Source organism: Calidris pugnax, unplaced genomic scaffold (genome assembly GCF_001431845.1).
Source record: "Calidris pugnax isolate Ruff unplaced genomic scaffold, ASM143184v1 scaffold97, whole genome shotgun sequence".
NCBI lineage: Eukaryota > Metazoa > Chordata > Aves > Charadriiformes > Scolopacidae > Calidris > Calidris pugnax.
This window is the reverse complement of record NW_015090837.1, coordinates 1,070,066-1,087,869: the sequence shown is the minus strand read 5'-3', so window position 1 is coordinate 1,087,869 and position 17,804 is coordinate 1,070,066. Positions and strand designations below refer to the sequence as shown.

The 17,804-nt window shown below is 55.6% G+C and overlaps 1 protein-coding gene across 1 annotated transcript in view; it reads right to left on the bottom strand.

Annotated features, from left to right (window-relative positions):
* Nucleotides 1-291: 291 nt before the first annotated feature.
* LOC106887829 (opioid-binding protein/cell adhesion molecule homolog) overlaps nucleotides 292-17,804 on the bottom strand; it is a gene marked incomplete at its 5' end in the record, with an annotated part of 32,064 nt that continues 14,551 nt past the window's right edge. Inside the window, one exon of the mRNA XM_014941591.1 lies at nucleotides 292-3,129. Within this exon, the coding sequence (XP_014797077.1) occupies nucleotides 3,023-3,129 (107 nt within the window). The remainder of the gene's footprint in view (nucleotides 3,130-17,804) is intronic.

The window sequence follows — 17,804 nt, the reverse complement described above, 5'->3', positions numbered from 1 at the left end:
GGTCCATCTCCCGGCCTCAAGACAGCCAACACGTTCCTCACAATGGCACGTTACATGGCACGAGAAAGTCGGACGCCGTCCCGGAGGAGGGGGACAGGGGAGCCCACCCAGCCCTGGGAGGAGAAGGATGGGGGCAAGGGGGGCATCCTGGGGCACCGGGGCCACCGGTGTTGGGACATCTGGTGGTCACCTCCACTCTCCGTGATGCCATGGGGGGACCGGTTCAGCGTTTCTGCTGCGGGGATAGAGAAATCCAGGGGGGACATCCTGGGAATGGGCACAGGGACCCCATCCCCCCCCAGGGCCACCAAACGTGGCCACCAAACGTGGCCACCACGGGGTCCATCTCCCGGCCTCAAGACAGCCAACACGTTCCTCACAATGGCACGTTACATGGCACGAGAAAGTCGGACGCCGTCCCGGAGGAGGGGGACAGGGGAGCCCACCCAGCCCTGGGAGGAGAAGGATGGGGGCAAGGGGGGCATCCTGGGGCACCGGGGCCACCGGTGTTGGGACATCTGGTGGTCACCTCCACTCTCCGTGATGCCATGGGGGGACCGGTTCAGCGTTTCTGCTGCGGGGATAGAGAAATCCAGGGGGGACATCCTGGGAATGGGCACAGGGGGGATTTTTGGGAGGTGGGATGGGGGGGACGGACGGTGCAAATGGCCGGAGGCGTCGGGGCGAGGTGTCTCCCCGGGCACATGGGGAAGGACACACGTGGAGATGTCCCGGCTGAAGATGGCGGCGTCCCCCGCTCCGTGAAGTTGACCGGGATCGTCGCCGGCACCAGCTTTCCAGGATGCTGGAGGAGAAGAGGAGCAGCACCAGAGGGACCACGCCAGGACCAGCCCATCAGGTAAGCCAGCGCGTCGGGATGGCACCAGAGAGACAACCCCCACCCCTGGCTTGGGCCACGTGGGTGTTGGCCAGTTGTTGGTTGTTGTACATGTTGAGCATCCAGGGAGGCCATGGAGATTGTGTTACGGCACCGGAGAGACACTGGAGAGGCTCAGGCCACGTGGGTTTTGGCCAGTTGTTGGTTGTTGTACATGTTGAGCATCCAGGGAGGCCATGGAGATTGTGTTATGGCACCGGAGAGACACCCCCCCACCCCTGGCTTGGGCCACATGGGTTTTGGCCAGTTGGTTGTTGTACATGTTGACCATCCAGGGAGTCCATGGAGATTGCGTTACGGCACCGGAGAGACACCTCCCACCCCTGGCTTGGGCCACGTGGGTGTTGGCCAGTTGGTTGTTGTACATGTTGAGCATCCAGGGAGTCCATGGAGAATGTGTTGCTGTTGTCTTTTTTGGGGGGGTGGTTGAGTGCAGGTCCTGGGAAGCCCCCCGAGAGCAGGGACATGGTGGAATAGAGGACAAGGTGGTGGCCTGTTGCAGCCTTGGGGTTGGGGGAAGGTTGTTTTCTATCATTTGTGCCAGGAGGATCACGGGCCCAGGTTCATCGCAGCCGGGGAAAGCGGGAGAGGAGGGGGCAGGAAACAGCGTGTGCGTGGCCATGGTTCTTCTTCAACCATCTTGGTTCTGGAGGGAGAAGGGAAGGGGCAGGACACGGGGTAGGGGATGCGTCGTGTGCTTGCTCAGCGCGTGGCTGTGGTTGTGTCCTTGGTGCATGTAGAAGGTCTGGCCTTGCAGGTGACATTTTTTTCAGGAGCAGGATGGGAAGGTCCATCCCTGGACCGAGACCCCCAAAGGGGACATGGGGCAGGGCTCGGGGACACCACCACGTACCCGGCGAGGGAAGCCGGAAAGGGGGTGGTCTCCCAAGGTGGCTTGAGGAAGGAGAAGGTTGAGTTTGAGTGTAGGAGCATTTGTTGCGGTGTTGAAGGTCCGTTGTGGCAGGGAGGATGGGACAAGGAGCCACCTTCAGCGCCGATGGAGCCCAGAGCCAGGTCCAAGGTGTCGGACTCTCCTCCGATGGGCAGGGTGGGAGAAAAGGCAAAGCGTGGACATTGCAGGTCAAGGGTGGGCTCTTGAACTTCTGCCGTCCTGAGATGAGCAGCTCAATGGGAGGGGAAGCGAGGAGATGCCCAGTGGCCAAGGAAGAGCCCTGGAGGTGGGAAGGGTGCCCTCCCGTCCCCTCCGGACGCGTGGAGATGGGAAGGGGGAGCTTGTGACTTGACTTGGTGCTTTGCTTCGTGGTTTGGCGTCTCTGCTTTTGTGTTGTGCTGTGCTTTTGACGTGCCGGTGGGAAAGCACTTGAGAAACAAGCCAGGAGGAACCTACCAGAGGGGCAGGTCCCAGCATTCGGGGAGGGGGACAGCAGCAGAGTGAAGGATGGGTGATGGCCAGGAGAGCCATCAACCCCCCAGAGGGCCACCTCCAGGGCTCACATTCCTGGGAGAGCCACCATGTGAGGAAGGCAAGATGACTTTTTGGGGAGGTGGGGGTAGGATGGGAGATAGGAGATGGAGAGGCAGGAGGTGGCGTGGCCCTTGATGGATGAGTTGAGTTGTGTCGGGCAATCAACCCCCTCGGAAAGGGCCAGCAGCAGCGGGGGCCACCCCGTGGGGCCGAGCCGACACGATGTGGGGGGCGCTTTGGTGGCAAGAACTGAACATTCAGGGCTGAAGGCCGAGCCAGGGAGGGGGAAGGCCTCAACCCGGTGGCCTTTTGGGGTGGCTTTAGCGAGACGATGAGACGGACGGACATCCCCGCGGTGGGCTCCGCTCCCCCCCGTGCACGGCCGGGCCGCTCGGCGTCCCCAGGGGTGACGGCGGCGTCGGGCGAGGGTCCGGCGGGGAGGGGGATGGAGGGGGGGGTCTGTACAGCGTAACCGGCGGCGAGAAGGATGCTGGCACGCAGGAGAAAGGGGGAGGGCGGCCATCCTGGGACGCCGGGCGCCGCCGCCGCCTGTCCTCCGGTGCAGGGCCCGTCCGACCGAGAGAAGTCCCCCGGGGCGGCGCGGCACCGCAGCGGGACGAGCCCCCCGCGGCGAGGGGGGGAAAAAAGAGAGAGAGAGAGGGGCGGTGGGGGCCTCCCGGGACCCTCCCGCTCCCTTATCAAAAGTGGAGGAGGAGGAGGAGGCCAGCCAGGAGGGAGGCCCAGAGGCAGAGGCCTGCGGCCGCCCGGGAGGCCGCGTTGCCGCCGTCGTGCACCGCTCCGGGCCCTGCGGAGAAGAGAAGAGGAAAAGGAGAGGATAGCGTTAGGTGGGACTCCAGGATGGGATGCCCCGACCCTCCCCGTGGTTCCTCAGCCCCATAGCTTTCCCCATGTTGGACATCTCCAGGGTCCTGGGACACTGGGGAGTCTCCTTCCCCTTCCCTTTCTCCTTCTTCAGGGGAGAGGTGGGTTAACACGGTGTTTGGAGAGCGTTGTGGTAGGGAGGAGGTTGTTTATTGGTGAGACGCTTCTTGTTGGAGGAAGAGGAGGAGGAGGAGGAGGAGGATGTCCATGGCAGGCAGCCATCTGGCCTCGCCAGGCTCAGAGCTTGGATCCCAAGGGGATCCAGCCCAGCAGGTCCCACCAGAGCCGTACTCGGGTCCCCACGGGTAGGAGCAGCCGTGCTGCATCTCTGCCAGGATGGAAGGTACCCGAGATGGCAGCAGGGTGAAGACAGGGGACTTGGTTTTGACTGGAGTAGAGCGTCGTGGTGCAGGGAGGCAGGTGGTGGTGGGGAAGGTGACGAGGGCAAGCAAGGAAGGGGATGCCAGGACTCCCCAGGAGAGCAGAGCATCCATTTTGAGTTGATATGGCCCTTTTGCCCCTGAAGTTAAGGAGCTGAAGGGTGGGTAGCGACAGCTGAAGATGGCCGGGAAGACAGGCAAGTGCGTTGGGCGATGGTGAGCGTGCCAGGATAGCACCTACGGGCACTATCCTGTCCTGTGCCTTGAGGTATTTAGATCCGAGGATGTCCATGGCAGGCAGCCATCTGGCCTGGCCAGGCTCAGAGCTTGGATCCCAGGGGGATCCAGCCCAGCAGGTCCCACCAGAGCCATACTCAGGTCCCCACGGGCAGGAGCAGCCCCCAGGCGGGGTTTGAATGTCTCCAGAGAAGGAGACTCCACCTCTGCCACCCTCACAGCAAAGAAGTTCCTCCTCATGCTTAGGTGGAACTTCAAGTTTGTGCCCATTTCCTCTTGTCCTGTCCCTGGGCACCACTGAAAAAAGCCTGGCCCCATCCTCCTGACACCCACCCTTGAAGTATTGATAGGTGTTGATCAGGTCCCCCCTCAGCCTTCTCTTCTCCAGACTAAAGAGACCCAAGTCCCTCATAAGGGAGATGCTCCAGGCTCCTCATCATCCAGGCCCTGTCCTTCTGGAACTGGGGAGCCCAGAACTGGACCCAGTGCTTCAGATGGGGGTCTCACTAGGGCAGAGTAGAGGGTCCCAGACAGCGGGAGGCAGTTGCCAAGGTGGTGACCTTCCATGCCTTTTTTTTTTGCAGGTCAGCCCTTGGGATGAGAAGGTCCAGCCTCAGAGGAGAGCTTTGCCAAGGGCCACCACCAGCCCAACCAGCGGTGAGAGGGTTCCAGCACTGTGTGCCTAAGTGAGGGGTCGGGGGGAGCAGGGAGGACGAGCAGAGCAGGGCACGGGCAGCCAGAAGATTGGACGTGCCATGGACAGGTCATGAGGCCATCAGGAAGGCCTCTTGGGATTTGGGATGCTGGGAGGGCAACGCACAGCCTGTGTGGACAGAGAAGGCTCATGTGTGTTTATTTGTGTCTTGCAGGCATTTAGGTCACCCAGAAGGAAGCAGAGCAGCGAGGAGGATCATCAAGGACGTCCAGGACACAGGAGACTGCCATCACAGCAAGAAGGCCACGTGTTTTTGGCCAATATTTCTAGGGCGACGGAGAGATGCAGCAGAGATGTTCTACTGAGAAATATCAATGAGCAACACAGGGGGAGAGACACGGTGGTGGGAGAGGGGGAGTGTGCATGGAGGTGGTGGGTCACAGTGTGGTGACAGGGTGGCACAAACACAACTGAAGGATCAAAAAGATCCCAACGGCCACCAGAGAGCCGCCATGGAGAGTCAGCGGTGGGACAGACGTGAAGGAAGAACGGCTCTCCAACGTGGAGTCCATTGGGTGATGGGCCATGGAGCAGGTGGTTTCAGGCCAGCAGGTCAAGGAAGGCACCTGTGAAGGAGGAGGTGAGCATGTAACTGTCAGTGTGTGTGTCTCCCTTCCTCCCCTCCTCCCTTCCTTCCTCCTTCCATCCATCCCTCTATCCTTCTTCCTTCCTCCCTTCCCTCACTCCTCCCTGCTTCCCTTCTCCCCCCATTCCTCCCTTCCATCCCTCCCTCCTTTCTTCCCTTCCTCTTCCCTCCTACCTCCCTCCTTTCTAACATCCCTCATTCCTTTCTTCCTTTCCCATTCCCCCGTTCCTCCCATCCCGCATTCCTCCCTCCATCCTTTCTACCTTTCCCCATCCCTCGTTCCTTCTATGCCTCCTTTTTTCCTTTCCCCTTCCCTCATTCCTTCCTCCCCTCTATCCCTCCCTTCTATCTCTCCTTTCCCTTGTTCCTTCTATTCCTTTTTTCCTTTCCCCTTCCCTCCTTCCTTCCTCCCCTCTATCCCTCCCTTCTATCTCTCCTTTCCCTTGTTCCTTCTATTCCTTTTTTCCTTTCCCCTTCCCTCCTTCCTTCCTCCCCTCTATCCCTCCCTTCTATCTCTCCTTTCCCTTGTTCCTTCTATTCCTTTTTTCCTTTCCCCTTCCCTCCTTCCATTCTTCCTTTTTTCCTTTCCCATGTTCCTTCTATTCCTCCTTTTTTCCTTTCCCTCTATCCCTCCCTTCTCTCTCTCCTTTCTTCCCCCATCCCTCGTTCCTTCTATCCCTCCTTTTCTCCTTTCCCCTTCCCTCCTTCGATTCCTCCTTTTTTCCTTTCTCATTCCCTCTATCCCTCCCTTCTCTCTCTCCTTTCCTCCTTTTATCCTTTCCCCTTCCCTTGTTCCTTCCTCCCCTTTATCCCTCCCTTCTCTCTATCTCTCCTTCCTTCCTTTCCCTCATTCCTTCTATCCCTCCCTTCTCTCTCTCTTTTCTTCCCCCATCCCTCGTTCCTTCTATCCCTCCTTTCCCCTTCCCTCGTTCCTTCCTCCCCTTTATCCCTCCCTTCTCTCTCTCTCCTTTCTTCCTTTCCCTCGTTCCTTCTATCCCTCTTTTCTTCCTTTCCCCTTCCCTCCTTCCATTCCTCCTTTTTTCCTTTCCCTCGTTCCTTCTATCCCTCCTTTTTTCCTTTTCTTTCCCTCGTTCCTTCCTCCCTCCCTTCTCTCTATCTCTCCTTCCTTTCCCTCGTTCCTTCTATCCCTCCTTTTTTCCTTTTCTTTCCCTCGTTCCTTCCTCCCTCCCTTCTCTCTATCTCTCCTTCCTTTCCCTCGTTCCTTCTATCCCTCCTTTTTTCCTTTTCTTTCCCTCGTTCCTTCCTCCCTCCCTTCTCTCTATCTCTCCTTCCTTTCCCTCGTTCCTTCTATCCCTCCTTTTTTCCTTTTCTTTCCCTCGTTCCTTCCTCCCTCCCTTCTCTCTATCTCTCCTTCCTTTCCCTCGTTCCTTCTATCCCTCCTTTTTTCCTTTTCTTTCCCTCGTTCCTTCCTCCCTCCCTTCTCTCTATCTCTCCTTCCTTTCCCTCGTTCCTTCTATCCCTCCTTTTTTCCTTTTCTTTCCCTCGTTCCTTCCTCCCTCCCTTCTCTCTATCTCTCCTTCCTTTCCCTCGTTCCTTCTATCCCTCCTTTTTTCCTTTTCTTTCCCTCGTTCCTTCCTCCCTCCCTTCTCTCTATCTCTCCTTCCTTTCCCTCGTTCCTTCTATCCCTCCTTTTTTCCTTTTCTTTCCCTCGTTCCTTCCTCCCTCCCTTCTCTCTATCTCTCCTTCCTTTCCCTCGTTCCTTCTATCCCTCCTTTTTTCCTTTTCTTTCCCTCGTTCCTTCCTCCCTCCCTTCTCTCTATCTCTCCTTCCTTTCCCTCGTTCCTTCTATCCCTCCTTTTTTCCTTTTCTTTCCCTCGTTCCTTCCTCCCTCCCTTCTCTCTATCTCTCCTTCCTTTCCCTCGTTCCTTCTATCCCTCCTTTTTTCCTTTTCTTTCCCTCGTTCCTTCCTCCCTCCCTTCTCTCTATCTCTCCTTCCTTTCCCTCGTTCCTTCTATCCCTCCTTTTTTCCTTTTCTTTCCCTCGTTCCTTCCTCCCTCCCTTCTCTCTATCTCTCCTTCCTTTCCCTCGTTCCTTCTATCCCTCCTTTTTTCCTTTTCTTTCCCTCGTTCCTTCCTCCCTCCCTTCTCTCTATCTCTCCTTCCTTTCCCTCGTTCCTTCTATCCCTCCTTTTTTCCTTTTCTTTCCCTCGTTCCTTCCTCCCTCCCTTCTCTCTATCTCTCCTTCCTTTCCCTCGTTCCTTCTATCCCTCCTTTTTTCCTTTTCTTTCCCTCGTTCCTTCCTCCCTCCCTTCTCTCTATCTCTCCTTCCTTTCCCTCGTTCCTTCTATCCCTCCTTTTTTCCTTTTCTTTCCCTCGTTCCTTCCTCCCTCCCTTCTCTCTATCTCTCCTTCCTTTCCCTCGTTCCTTCTATCCCTCCTTTTTTCCTTTTCTTTCCCTCGTTCCTTCCTCCCTCCCTTCTCTCTATCTCTCCTTCCTTTCCCTCGTTCCTTCTATCCCTCCTTTTTTCCTTTTCTTTCCCTCGTTCCTTCCTCCCTCCCTTCTCTCTATCTCTCCTTTCTTCCATTCCCCAGAATGAGGGAACGGAAGAAAGGAGGGATAGAGAGAAGGGAGGGATAAAGGGGAGGAAGGAACGAGGGAAGGGGAAAGGAAGAAAGGAGGGATAGAAGGAACGAGGGAAAGGAAGGAGGGAGAGAGAGAAGGGAGGGATAAAGGGGAGGAAGGAACGAGGGAAGGGGAAAGGAAGAAAGGAGGGATAGAAGGAACGAGGGAAAGGAAGGAGGGAGAGAGAGAAGGGAGGGATAAAGGGGAGGAAGGAACGAGGGAAGGGGAAAGGAAGAAAGGAGGGATAGAAGGAACGAGGGAAAGGAAGGAGGGAGAGAGAGAAGGGAGGGATAAAGGGGAGGAAGGAACGAGGGAAGGGGAAAGGAAGAAAGGAGGGATAGAAGGAACGAGGGAAAGGAAGGAGGGAGAGAGAGAAGGGAGGGATAAAGGGGAGGAAGGAACGAGGGAAGGGGAAAGGAAGAAAGGAGGGATAGAAGGAACGAGGGAAAGGAAGGAGGGAGAGAGAGAAGGGAGGGATAAAGGGGAGGAAGGAACGAGGGAAGGGGAAAGGAAGAAAGGAGGGATAGAAGGAACGAGGGAAAGGAAGGAGGGAGAGAGAGAAGGGAGGGATAAAGGGGAGGAAGGAACGAGGGAAGGGGAAAGGAAGAAAGGAGGGATAGAAGGAACGAGGGAAAGGAAGGAGGGAGAGAGAGAAGGGAGGGATAAAGGGGAGGAAGGAACGAGGGAAGGGGAAAGGAAGAAAGGAGGGATAGAAGGAACGAGGGAAAGGAAGGAGGGAGAGAGAGAAGGGAGGGATAAAGGGGAGGAAGGAACGAGGGAAGGGGAAAGGAAGAAAGGAGGGATAGAAGGAACGAGGGAAAGGAAGGAGGGAGAGAGAGAAGGGAGGGATAAAGGGGAGGAAGGAACGAGGGAAGGGGAAAGGAAGAAAGGAGGGATAGAAGGAACGAGGGAAAGGAAGGAGGGAGAGAGAGAAGGGAGGGATAAAGGGGAGGAAGGAACGAGGGAAGGGGAAAGGAAGAAAGGAGGGATAGAAGGAACGAGGGAAAGGAAGGAGGGAGAGAGAGAAGGGAGGGATAAAGGGGAGGAAGGAACGAGGGAAGGGGAAAGGAAGAAAGGAGGGATAGAAGGAACGAGGGAAAGGAAGGAGGGAGAGAGAGAAGGGAGGGATAAAGGGGAGGAAGGAACGAGGGAAGGGGAAAGGAAGAAAGGAGGGATAGAAGGAACGAGGGAAAGGAAGGAGGGAGAGAGAGAAGGGAGGGATAAAGGGGAGGAAGGAACGAGGGAAGGGGAAAGGAAGAAAGGAGGGATAGAAGGAACGAGGGAAAGGAAGGAGGGAGAGAGAGAAGGGAGGGATAAAGGGGAGGAAGGAACGAGGGAAGGGGAAAGGAAGAAAGGAGGGATAGAAGGAACGAGGGAAAGGAAGGAGGGAGAGAGAGAAGGGAGGGATAAAGGGGAGGAAGGAACGAGGGAAGGGGAAAGGAAGAAAGGAGGGATAGAAGGAACGAGGGAAAGGAAGGAGGGAGAGAGAGAAGGGAGGGATAAAGGGGAGGAAGGAACGAGGGAAGGGGAAAGGAAGAAAGGAGGGATAGAAGGAACGAGGGAAAGGAAGGAGGGAGAGAGAGAAGGGAGGGATAAAGGGGAGGAAGGAACGAGGGAAGGGGAAAGGAAGAAAGGAGGGATAGAAGGAACGAGGGAAAGGAAGGAGGGAGAGAGAGAAGGGAGGGATAAAGGGGAGGAAGGAACGAGGGAAGGGGAAAGGAAGAAAGGAGGGATAGAAGGAACGAGGGAAAGGAAGGAGGGAGAGAGAGAAGGGAGGGATAAAGGGGAGGAAGGAACGAGGGAAGGGGAAAGGAAGAAAGGAGGGATAGAAGGAACGAGGGAAAGGAAGGAGGGAGAGAGAGAAGGGAGGGATAAAGGGGAGGAAGGAACGAGGGAAGGGGAAAGGAAGAAAGGAGGGATAGAAGGAACGAGGGAAAGGAAGGAGGGAGAGAGAGAAGGGAGGGATAAAGGGGAGGAAGGAACGAGGGAAGGGGAAAGGAAGAAAGGAGGGATAGAAGGAACGAGGGAAAGGAAGGAGGGAGAGAGAGAAGGGAGGGATAAAGGGGAGGAAGGAACGAGGGAAGGGGAAAGGAAGAAAGGAGGGATAGAAGGAACGAGGGAAAGGAAGGAGGGAGAGAGAGAAGGGAGGGATAAAGGGGAGGAAGGAACGAGGGAAGGGGAAAGGAAGAAAGGAGGGATAGAAGGAACGAGGGAAAGGAAGGAGGGAGAGAGAGAAGGGAGGGATAAAGGGGAGGAAGGAACGAGGGAAGGGGAAAGGAAGAAAGGAGGGATAGAAGGAACGAGGGAAAGGAAGGAGGGAGAGAGAGAAGGGAGGGATAAAGGGGAGGAAGGAACGAGGGAAGGGGAAAGGAAGAAAGGAGGGATAGAAGGAACGAGGGAAAGGAAGGAGGGAGAGAGAGAAGGGAGGGATAAAGGGGAGGAAGGAACGAGGGAAGGGGAAAGGAAGAAAGGAGGGATAGAAGGAACGAGGGAAAGGAAGGAGGGAGAGAGAGAAGGGAGGGATAAAGGGGAGGAAGGAACGAGGGAAGGGGAAAGGAAGAAAGGAGGGATAGAAGGAACGAGGGAAAGGAAGGAGGGAGAGAGAGAAGGGAGGGATAAAGGGGAGGAAGGAACGAGGGAAGGGGAAAGGAAGAAAGGAGGGATAGAAGGAACGAGGGAAAGGAAGGAGGGAGAGAGAGAAGGGAGGGATAAAGGGGAGGAAGGAACGAGGGAAGGGGAAAGGAAGAAAGGAGGGATAGAAGGAACGAGGGAAAGGAAGGAGGGAGAGAGAGAAGGGAGGGATAAAGGGGAGGAAGGAACGAGGGAAGGGGAAAGGAAGAAAGGAGGGATAGAAGGAACGAGGGAAAGGAAGGAGGGAGAGAGAGAAGGGAGGGATAAAGGGGAGGAAGGAACGAGGGAAGGGGAAAGGAAGAAAGGAGGGATAGAAGGAACGAGGGAAAGGAAGGAGGGAGAGAGAGAAGGGAGGGATAAAGGGGAGGAAGGAACGAGGGAAGGGGAAAGGAAGAAAGGAGGGATAGAAGGAACGAGGGAAAGGAAGGAGGGAGAGAGAGAAGGGAGGGATAAAGGGGAGGAAGGAACGAGGGAAGGGGAAAGGAAGAAAGGAGGGATAGAAGGAACGAGGGAAAGGAAGGAGGGAGAGAGAGAAGGGAGGGATAAAGGGGAGGAAGGAACGAGGGAAGGGGAAAGGAAGAAAGGAGGGATAGAAGGAACGAGGGAAAGGAAGGAGGGAGAGAGAGAAGGGAGGGATAAAGGGGAGGAAGGAACGAGGGAAGGGGAAAGGAAAAAAGGAGGGAGAGAGGGAACGAGGGAAAGGAAGAAAGGAGGGAGAGAGAGAAGGGAGGGATAAAGGGGAGGAAGGAACGAGGGAAGGGGAAAGGAAGAAAGGAGGGATAGAAGGAACGAGGGATGGGGGAAGAAAAGAGAGAGAGAAGGGAGGGATAGAGGGAATGAGAAAGGAGAAAAGGAGAATGGAAGGAGGGAAGGGGAAAGGAAAAAAGGAGGGATAGAAGGAACGAGGGAAGGGGAAAGGCATAAAGGAGCTGTGGAGGGATAGAGGGAAATATCCCTCCTTCCTCCCTCCGCTCTATCCCTCCTTTATTCTTTCCCCTTCCCTCCCTCCTGCACCAACCAACCCACCCCACCCCAAGCCCCAGGACACAGCTCATCTCTAGAAATGTAGCCCTCTGTCGTGACCAACCAACAAAGCCCTTCTTGACCCAAAGATGCTGCAGCTGCACAGAACATCCCCTCAGCAACTGCCTGCCCTGTACAAGCACCACAACTCTCCTAGGTGGGACCTGCTTCCCCGACACCCTCCAGGATCTCCTGTCTGCTGTCCCCACACGTGTCCTCCTCGCCCATGGCCAGACCATCTCCTAACACCTCTCCGCACTACGCAGACCTTCCAGGGAGCCTTCTGCTGCACTCCAGGATGCCATCCTCCCTCCCAGACCATGGTGGGGCCACCATGGTGTTCTCACCCTACCCTACCGTCGCATCGCCGTACCTTCACTGCCACCCTGATGCTATCATTGTGCCCAGAGGGGACAGTTCTCTGAGAGACACCCAGGAACGGGGAACCCCAGACTCCATCCCTGGTTGTGACATGAGACCACATCCTTTTCTTTCACGCCTGGACCTACCAGTCCTCTCCTGCACCTTCACACAACCATTATTGGCATCATGCTGACCATCGAGGCTCCCAAAAGCCTGTTGTGGCCACCTCCTCGATCCCACACTCATGTACCCTTCTGTACACACTAAACCCAACATGATAAAAAACTCAACACACACAAAAAATTCTCCCCTGGTGACATACATAAATTCTCTGTATGTGTGCTATGTGTATATATATAGACAGAGGAGGCAGGCACCTATGGAATAGGCCAGATTTCAAAAAGTGTTTACTAGAAATTCAAAAGCAAAATTAGTTCTAACTATTTTAAAAATCTTTCTCTATTTCAATTTTAATCTATCATTTAATAAATTTACCAAAATAGGATTCTATTGGTTTAACTTCATTGCTACTAATCACTTGCACTAACATCAAAGTTCAAAGTGGAGATTTTCAAGACCTGCCTGGATGCTCCTGAGTAACATGCTCTAGCTCTGGGCAATCCTGCTTCAGCAGGAGAGTTGGACTAGATGATCCCTATGGTCCCTTCCAACTCTAAACATTCAGTGAAATTCCCTCACTAGATATCCGGGCTTCCTGCTCCCCTGATGGCCATCCTCCCACCGTCCATGCTTGGTCCTACACTTGCCACCAGCACCGTTGCCATCCCTGACACTCTAACCCTGTCCTGGACCATCCTGTCCCTCCCCACCCCGAGTCTCCTCCCCAGCCATCTCCAGGACACTGTGACGGACGCATGCCCCATTGCCTTGATGGTTGACCAGCCCTAAACACGACTATAAGCTCCCCAGTACTGCAGACTACACCACCAGGAACCCACATGCTGAGACACCCTACCGTACCTGCCAACGCTCTGCCCAAGGACAGCACAAAAAGTGGCACCTCGATGCTCCATTCTGGGTCCTTCTGGACCCTTTCCCTTTCTAACCCAGAATGCTCATGCCCTCACACTCCCCATTCCCTCCTTCATCCTCCACACAAGGACACGAGTCAGCAGGAGAGTTGGACTAGATGATCCCTATGGTCCCTTCCAACTCTAAACATTCAGTGAAATTCCCTCACTAGATATCCGGGCTTCCTGCTCCCCTGATGGCCATCCTCCCACCGTCCATGCTTGGTCCTACACTTGCCACCAGCACCGTTGCCATCCCTGCCACTCTAACCCTGTCCTGGACCATCCTGGCCCTACCCACCCCGAGTCTCCTTCCCAGCCATCTCCAGGACACTGTGCTGGACACAGGCCCCATTGATGGTTGACCACCCCATAAGCCCTAAACACGACTATGAGCTCCCCAGTACTGCAGACTACACCACCAGGAACCCACATGCTGAGACACCCTACCGTACCTGCCAACGCTCTGCCCAAGGACAGCACAAAAAGTGGCACCTCGATGCTCCATTCTGGGTCCTTCTGGACCCTTTCCCTTTCTAACCCAGAATGCTCATGCCCTCACACTCCCCATTCCCTCCTTCATCCTCCACACAAGGACACGAGATGCTAGACAGGAGCGAGAGCCCGGGCAATGACAGAGGTCTTCGTCCCCCCTGAGGCTCTGCACCATGCAGGGACACCACCATGTGCCCCAAGACCCCTACACGTGCCTGGCATGCTCACCACGGATGAACCGTTGCCAGACTAGAGGCTCCTCTCAAATCATAGAATCATAGAATGGTCTAGGTTGGAAGAGACCCCACACTATTTCTAATACAAGCCACGATGCTGTTGGCTTTCTTGGCCACCTGGGCACACTGCTGGCTCATGTTCAGCCGCTTGTCAATTAGAACCCCCAGGTCCTTTCCTGCTGGGCAGCTCCAGCCACACTTCCCCCAGCCTGTAGCGCTGCAGGGGGTTGGTGTGGCCCAAGGCAGGACCTGGCACTTGCCCTTGTTGAAACTCATTCAATTGGCATTGGCCCAGCGATCCAATCTATCTAGATCCTCTTGCAAAGCTTCCCTCTCCTCCTGGGAGTCAACACTGCTGCTTAACTTGGTGTCATCTGCAAACTTGCTGATGTTACACCTTATGTCCTTATCGAGATCATCAATAAAGACGTTAAACAGAAATGGTCCCAACACTGAGCCCTGAGGCACACCACTTGTGATGGGCCACCAGCTGGACGTAAATCCCTCTCTGTACGGCCCTCATACTCTACACAACGCCCTGCGCTCCTCCAGAGCATCTCCCGTGCCACCCTGCCCTCCGCTGATCCACCACAACACCTTGTGCCCTTCCACACAACCTCAGAAGACCCGAATGGCCTAGCTGACTTCTATCCTGGGCACACACCAGCCCCATTGCTGCCCCACTGACCCTTGCCACTGGGTGATGACCTGACCCTCTGGCACCATCCCACCATGTCCTGTCCCTCCCTTCCCTACCAGCCCTGTATATCACAATATTCATGGTTGGAAGGGACCTATGAGATCATCGAGTCCAACCACAAAAAAAAAAACCCACCCTACCAACACACACACACATCACAAAACCCAACAAGCTCGGCACTAGAGCATGCCCTGAAGTGCCACGTCTACAAGTTTCTTAAATCCCTCCAGGGATGGTGACTCCACCACCTCCCTGGGCAGGCTGTTCCAGGGCCTGACCACTCTCTCAGGAAAGTCATTCTTCCCAATATCTCATCTAAACCTCCCCTGCCCCAACTTCAGACCATTTCCTCTGCTCCCTTGGGAGAAGAGGCCAACCCCCACCTCTCTACACCCTCCTTTCAGGGAGTTGTAGAGGACAATGAGGTCCTCCTCAGCCTCCTCTTCTCCAAAATAACATGCCCAATGACTCCTCTCCGAACTAAACATGCCCATGTCTCCTCCTCAGCCATCTCCAGAACACTGTGCTGGGTGCATGCCTATCCTCCTTCTTCACCCTCAGAAACGACACCGGCTGCCCCCACGTGGTTTCCAAGCCAACAAAAAAACCCCATCCTAAAACACACATCTCCTCCCTGCCTGCCTGGCCCCTCCATGTCTCCTCCTCAGCCATCTCCAGAACATTGTGCCGGGTGCATGCCTATCCTTCGCCCTGAGAAACGACACCGGCTGCCCCCACATGGTTTCCAAGCCAACAAAAAAACCCCATCCTAAAACACACATCTCCTCCCTGCCTGCCTGGCCCCTCTCCTCGGCGCCTGATAACCTCCCCTGGTGGTCTCCACGGCTCCTGGTGGCCACCTCTCCCTCATCATGGCTTCGGGGCCCCCCAATAAGACGTGATGGCCGAGGGCAACCGGGAGCGATGCGCCCTCATCATGACCTCATGTGACAGGCCATCACAACCATTACTCATTCACCTCACCCCATCCATAGTGGACATCCCAAGAGTCCTCGGAGCTCTCCGGCCACAGGACCTGAATCTCCCCTCCAGTAGGGACCCTTCTCAAGACTACCTCTTGATTCCCCCGTGCCATGGCCCAACGGATCCTCCATACCTGCCTACTGCCATGCTAACCTTCAAAATATTACCCACCTCGCACAGAGAATCATGTAGACATCAACCATCTCCTGTAGACATCAACTGCTGACCTAGCCTGACGCAACAACCACCAAGTGGCCGTGTCCAAACTCCAGACAGAGTTTGGAAACCAAGGGCCTCCTCTCTGCACCTCCTGATGTGTCCCTGACACCGACCTCTAGGCGCTATCCAACCGATTCCACCCTGCCCACAAATCCTGTCAAAACCCTGCTGTGTTTAGTGTACGACCTCTTTTTTTTGCCAGCTTTCATTCCAATTACTGCATCGATGCCGCACCCTATGACCAAGGTCCATCTCCTCAGCCCCAAAGCCTACAATGATGCCGACCACCACCCCACGCTACTCTCGGGCGGCCAGGGGACAACCTCTGAACCCCTCTTGTGCCAGAATCATAGAATCATATGGGGTTGGAAGGGACCTCTGGAGACCATCTAGTCCAACTCCCCCTGCCAGAGCGGGTCTACCTACAGCACATTGCACAGGAACTTGTCCAAGTGGGTTTTGAATGTCTCCAGAGAAGGAGACTCCACCACCTCCCTGGGCAGCCTTTGCCAGGGCTCTGCCACCCTCACAGCAAAGAAGTTCCTCCTCATGTTGAGGTGGAACTTTTCATGTTCAAGTTTGTGCCTATTCCCTCTTGTCCTGTCCCTGGTCACCACTGAAAAAAGACCAGCTCTGTCCTCCTGACACCCTCCCTTTAAGTATTTGTATGTATTAATTAGATCTCCCCTCAACTTTCTCTTCTCCAGACTAAAAAGAGCCAAGTCCCTCAGCCTCTCCTCGTAGGAAAGATGCTCCAGGCCCTTAATCACCTTTGTGGCCCTCTGCTGTCCCCTCTCCAGCAGTTCCCTGAAGCCTGACCCTGCCTCAGTGCCAACCTTGGTGCCAACCTCGGTCCCTGCTGTCCCCACTCCTGCTGCTGAGGTTCAAGCTCCTGCTCCACACCTCCTCACCTGCCAGGGGATGGCAAAGAACTGCTACCTCTGCCTGGCCACGTGGCCAAGGGAACGTGTCACACGCATGTGCCTCACCTACACGTCATCTTCCTCACCGACAACACTCCACTCTGCAGGCCCTATGACACCTTCCACCTGATGGCCACCTCCACCATACACAACACCTGCCTCTACTGCCCTCCATGTTGACATGGCCTCAACCCAGGCCAACACACAACAACTGGTAGTACAACACCTGGCCTGTCCCCACAGTATGCACCCGGAGCGCGTGCTCACCTGGATGGGCCCCCTCCTCAGCCCTGGACTCCAGCGACGCTCGAGGCCCTGCCGGGAGCCTCTTCTCCACCTGGGATGCCATCTCCTTTGAGGCGACCGGTGCCTCACACCCCCAAACACCCGTGAGCACCATGCCCTCCACCATCCACCACCAGCTTTGTGTGAGCCCACTCTGGGCGATTCATTGCTCTTCATTGGACACATCTTCCACAAGGGACATGGCTCCTGTCTCCTGCCCTTTTGATCCAAAAAGCCCACCACGTTTATTGTGGGCATCTCCATTCCATCGCACCGTCGGTCTGCCCTCTCTTTAGCCAATCGCCTCGCTGTCTCCTCCTCCTCCTCCTCTTCCTCTTTTCCAAGCCAACAAAAAAACCCCATCCTAAAACACACATCTCCTCCCTGCCTGCCTGGCCCCTCTCCTCGGCGCCTGATAACCTCCCCTGGTGGGCTCCACGGCTCCTGGTGGCCACCTCTCCCTCATCATGGCTTCGGGGCCCCCCAATAAGACGTGATGGCCGAGGGCAACCGGGAGCGATGCGCCCTCATCGTGACCTCATGTGACAGGCCATCACAACCATTACTCATTCACCTCACCCCATCCATAGTGGACATCCCAAGAGTCCTCGGAGCTCTCCGGCCACAGGACCTGAATCTCCCCTCCAGTAGGGACCCTTCTCAAGACTACCTCTTGATTCCCCCGTGCCATGGCCCAACGGATCCTCCATACCTGCCTACTGCCATGCTAACCTTCAAAATATTACCCATCTCACACAGAGAACCATTGCACATACATACTCCTGTAGACATCAACCTGACCTAGCCTGACACAACAACCACCAAGTGGCCGTGTCCAAACTCCAGACAGACAGAGTTTGGAAACCAAGGGCCTCCTCTCTGCACCTCCTGATGCAATGGGACAGTGTCCCTGACGCCGACCTCTAGGTGCTACCCAACCGATTCCACCCTGCCCACAAATCCTGTCAAAACCCTGCTGTGTTTAGTGTACGACCTCTTTTTTTTGCCAGCTTTCATTCCAATTACTGCATCAATGCCGCACCCTATGACCAAGGTCCATCTCCTCAGCCCCAAAGCCTACAATGATGCCGACCACCACCCCACGCTACTCTCGGGCGGCCAGGGGACAACCTCTGAACCCCTCTTGTGCCAGAATCATAGAATCATATGGGGTTGGAAGGGACCTCTGGAGACCATCTAGTCCAACT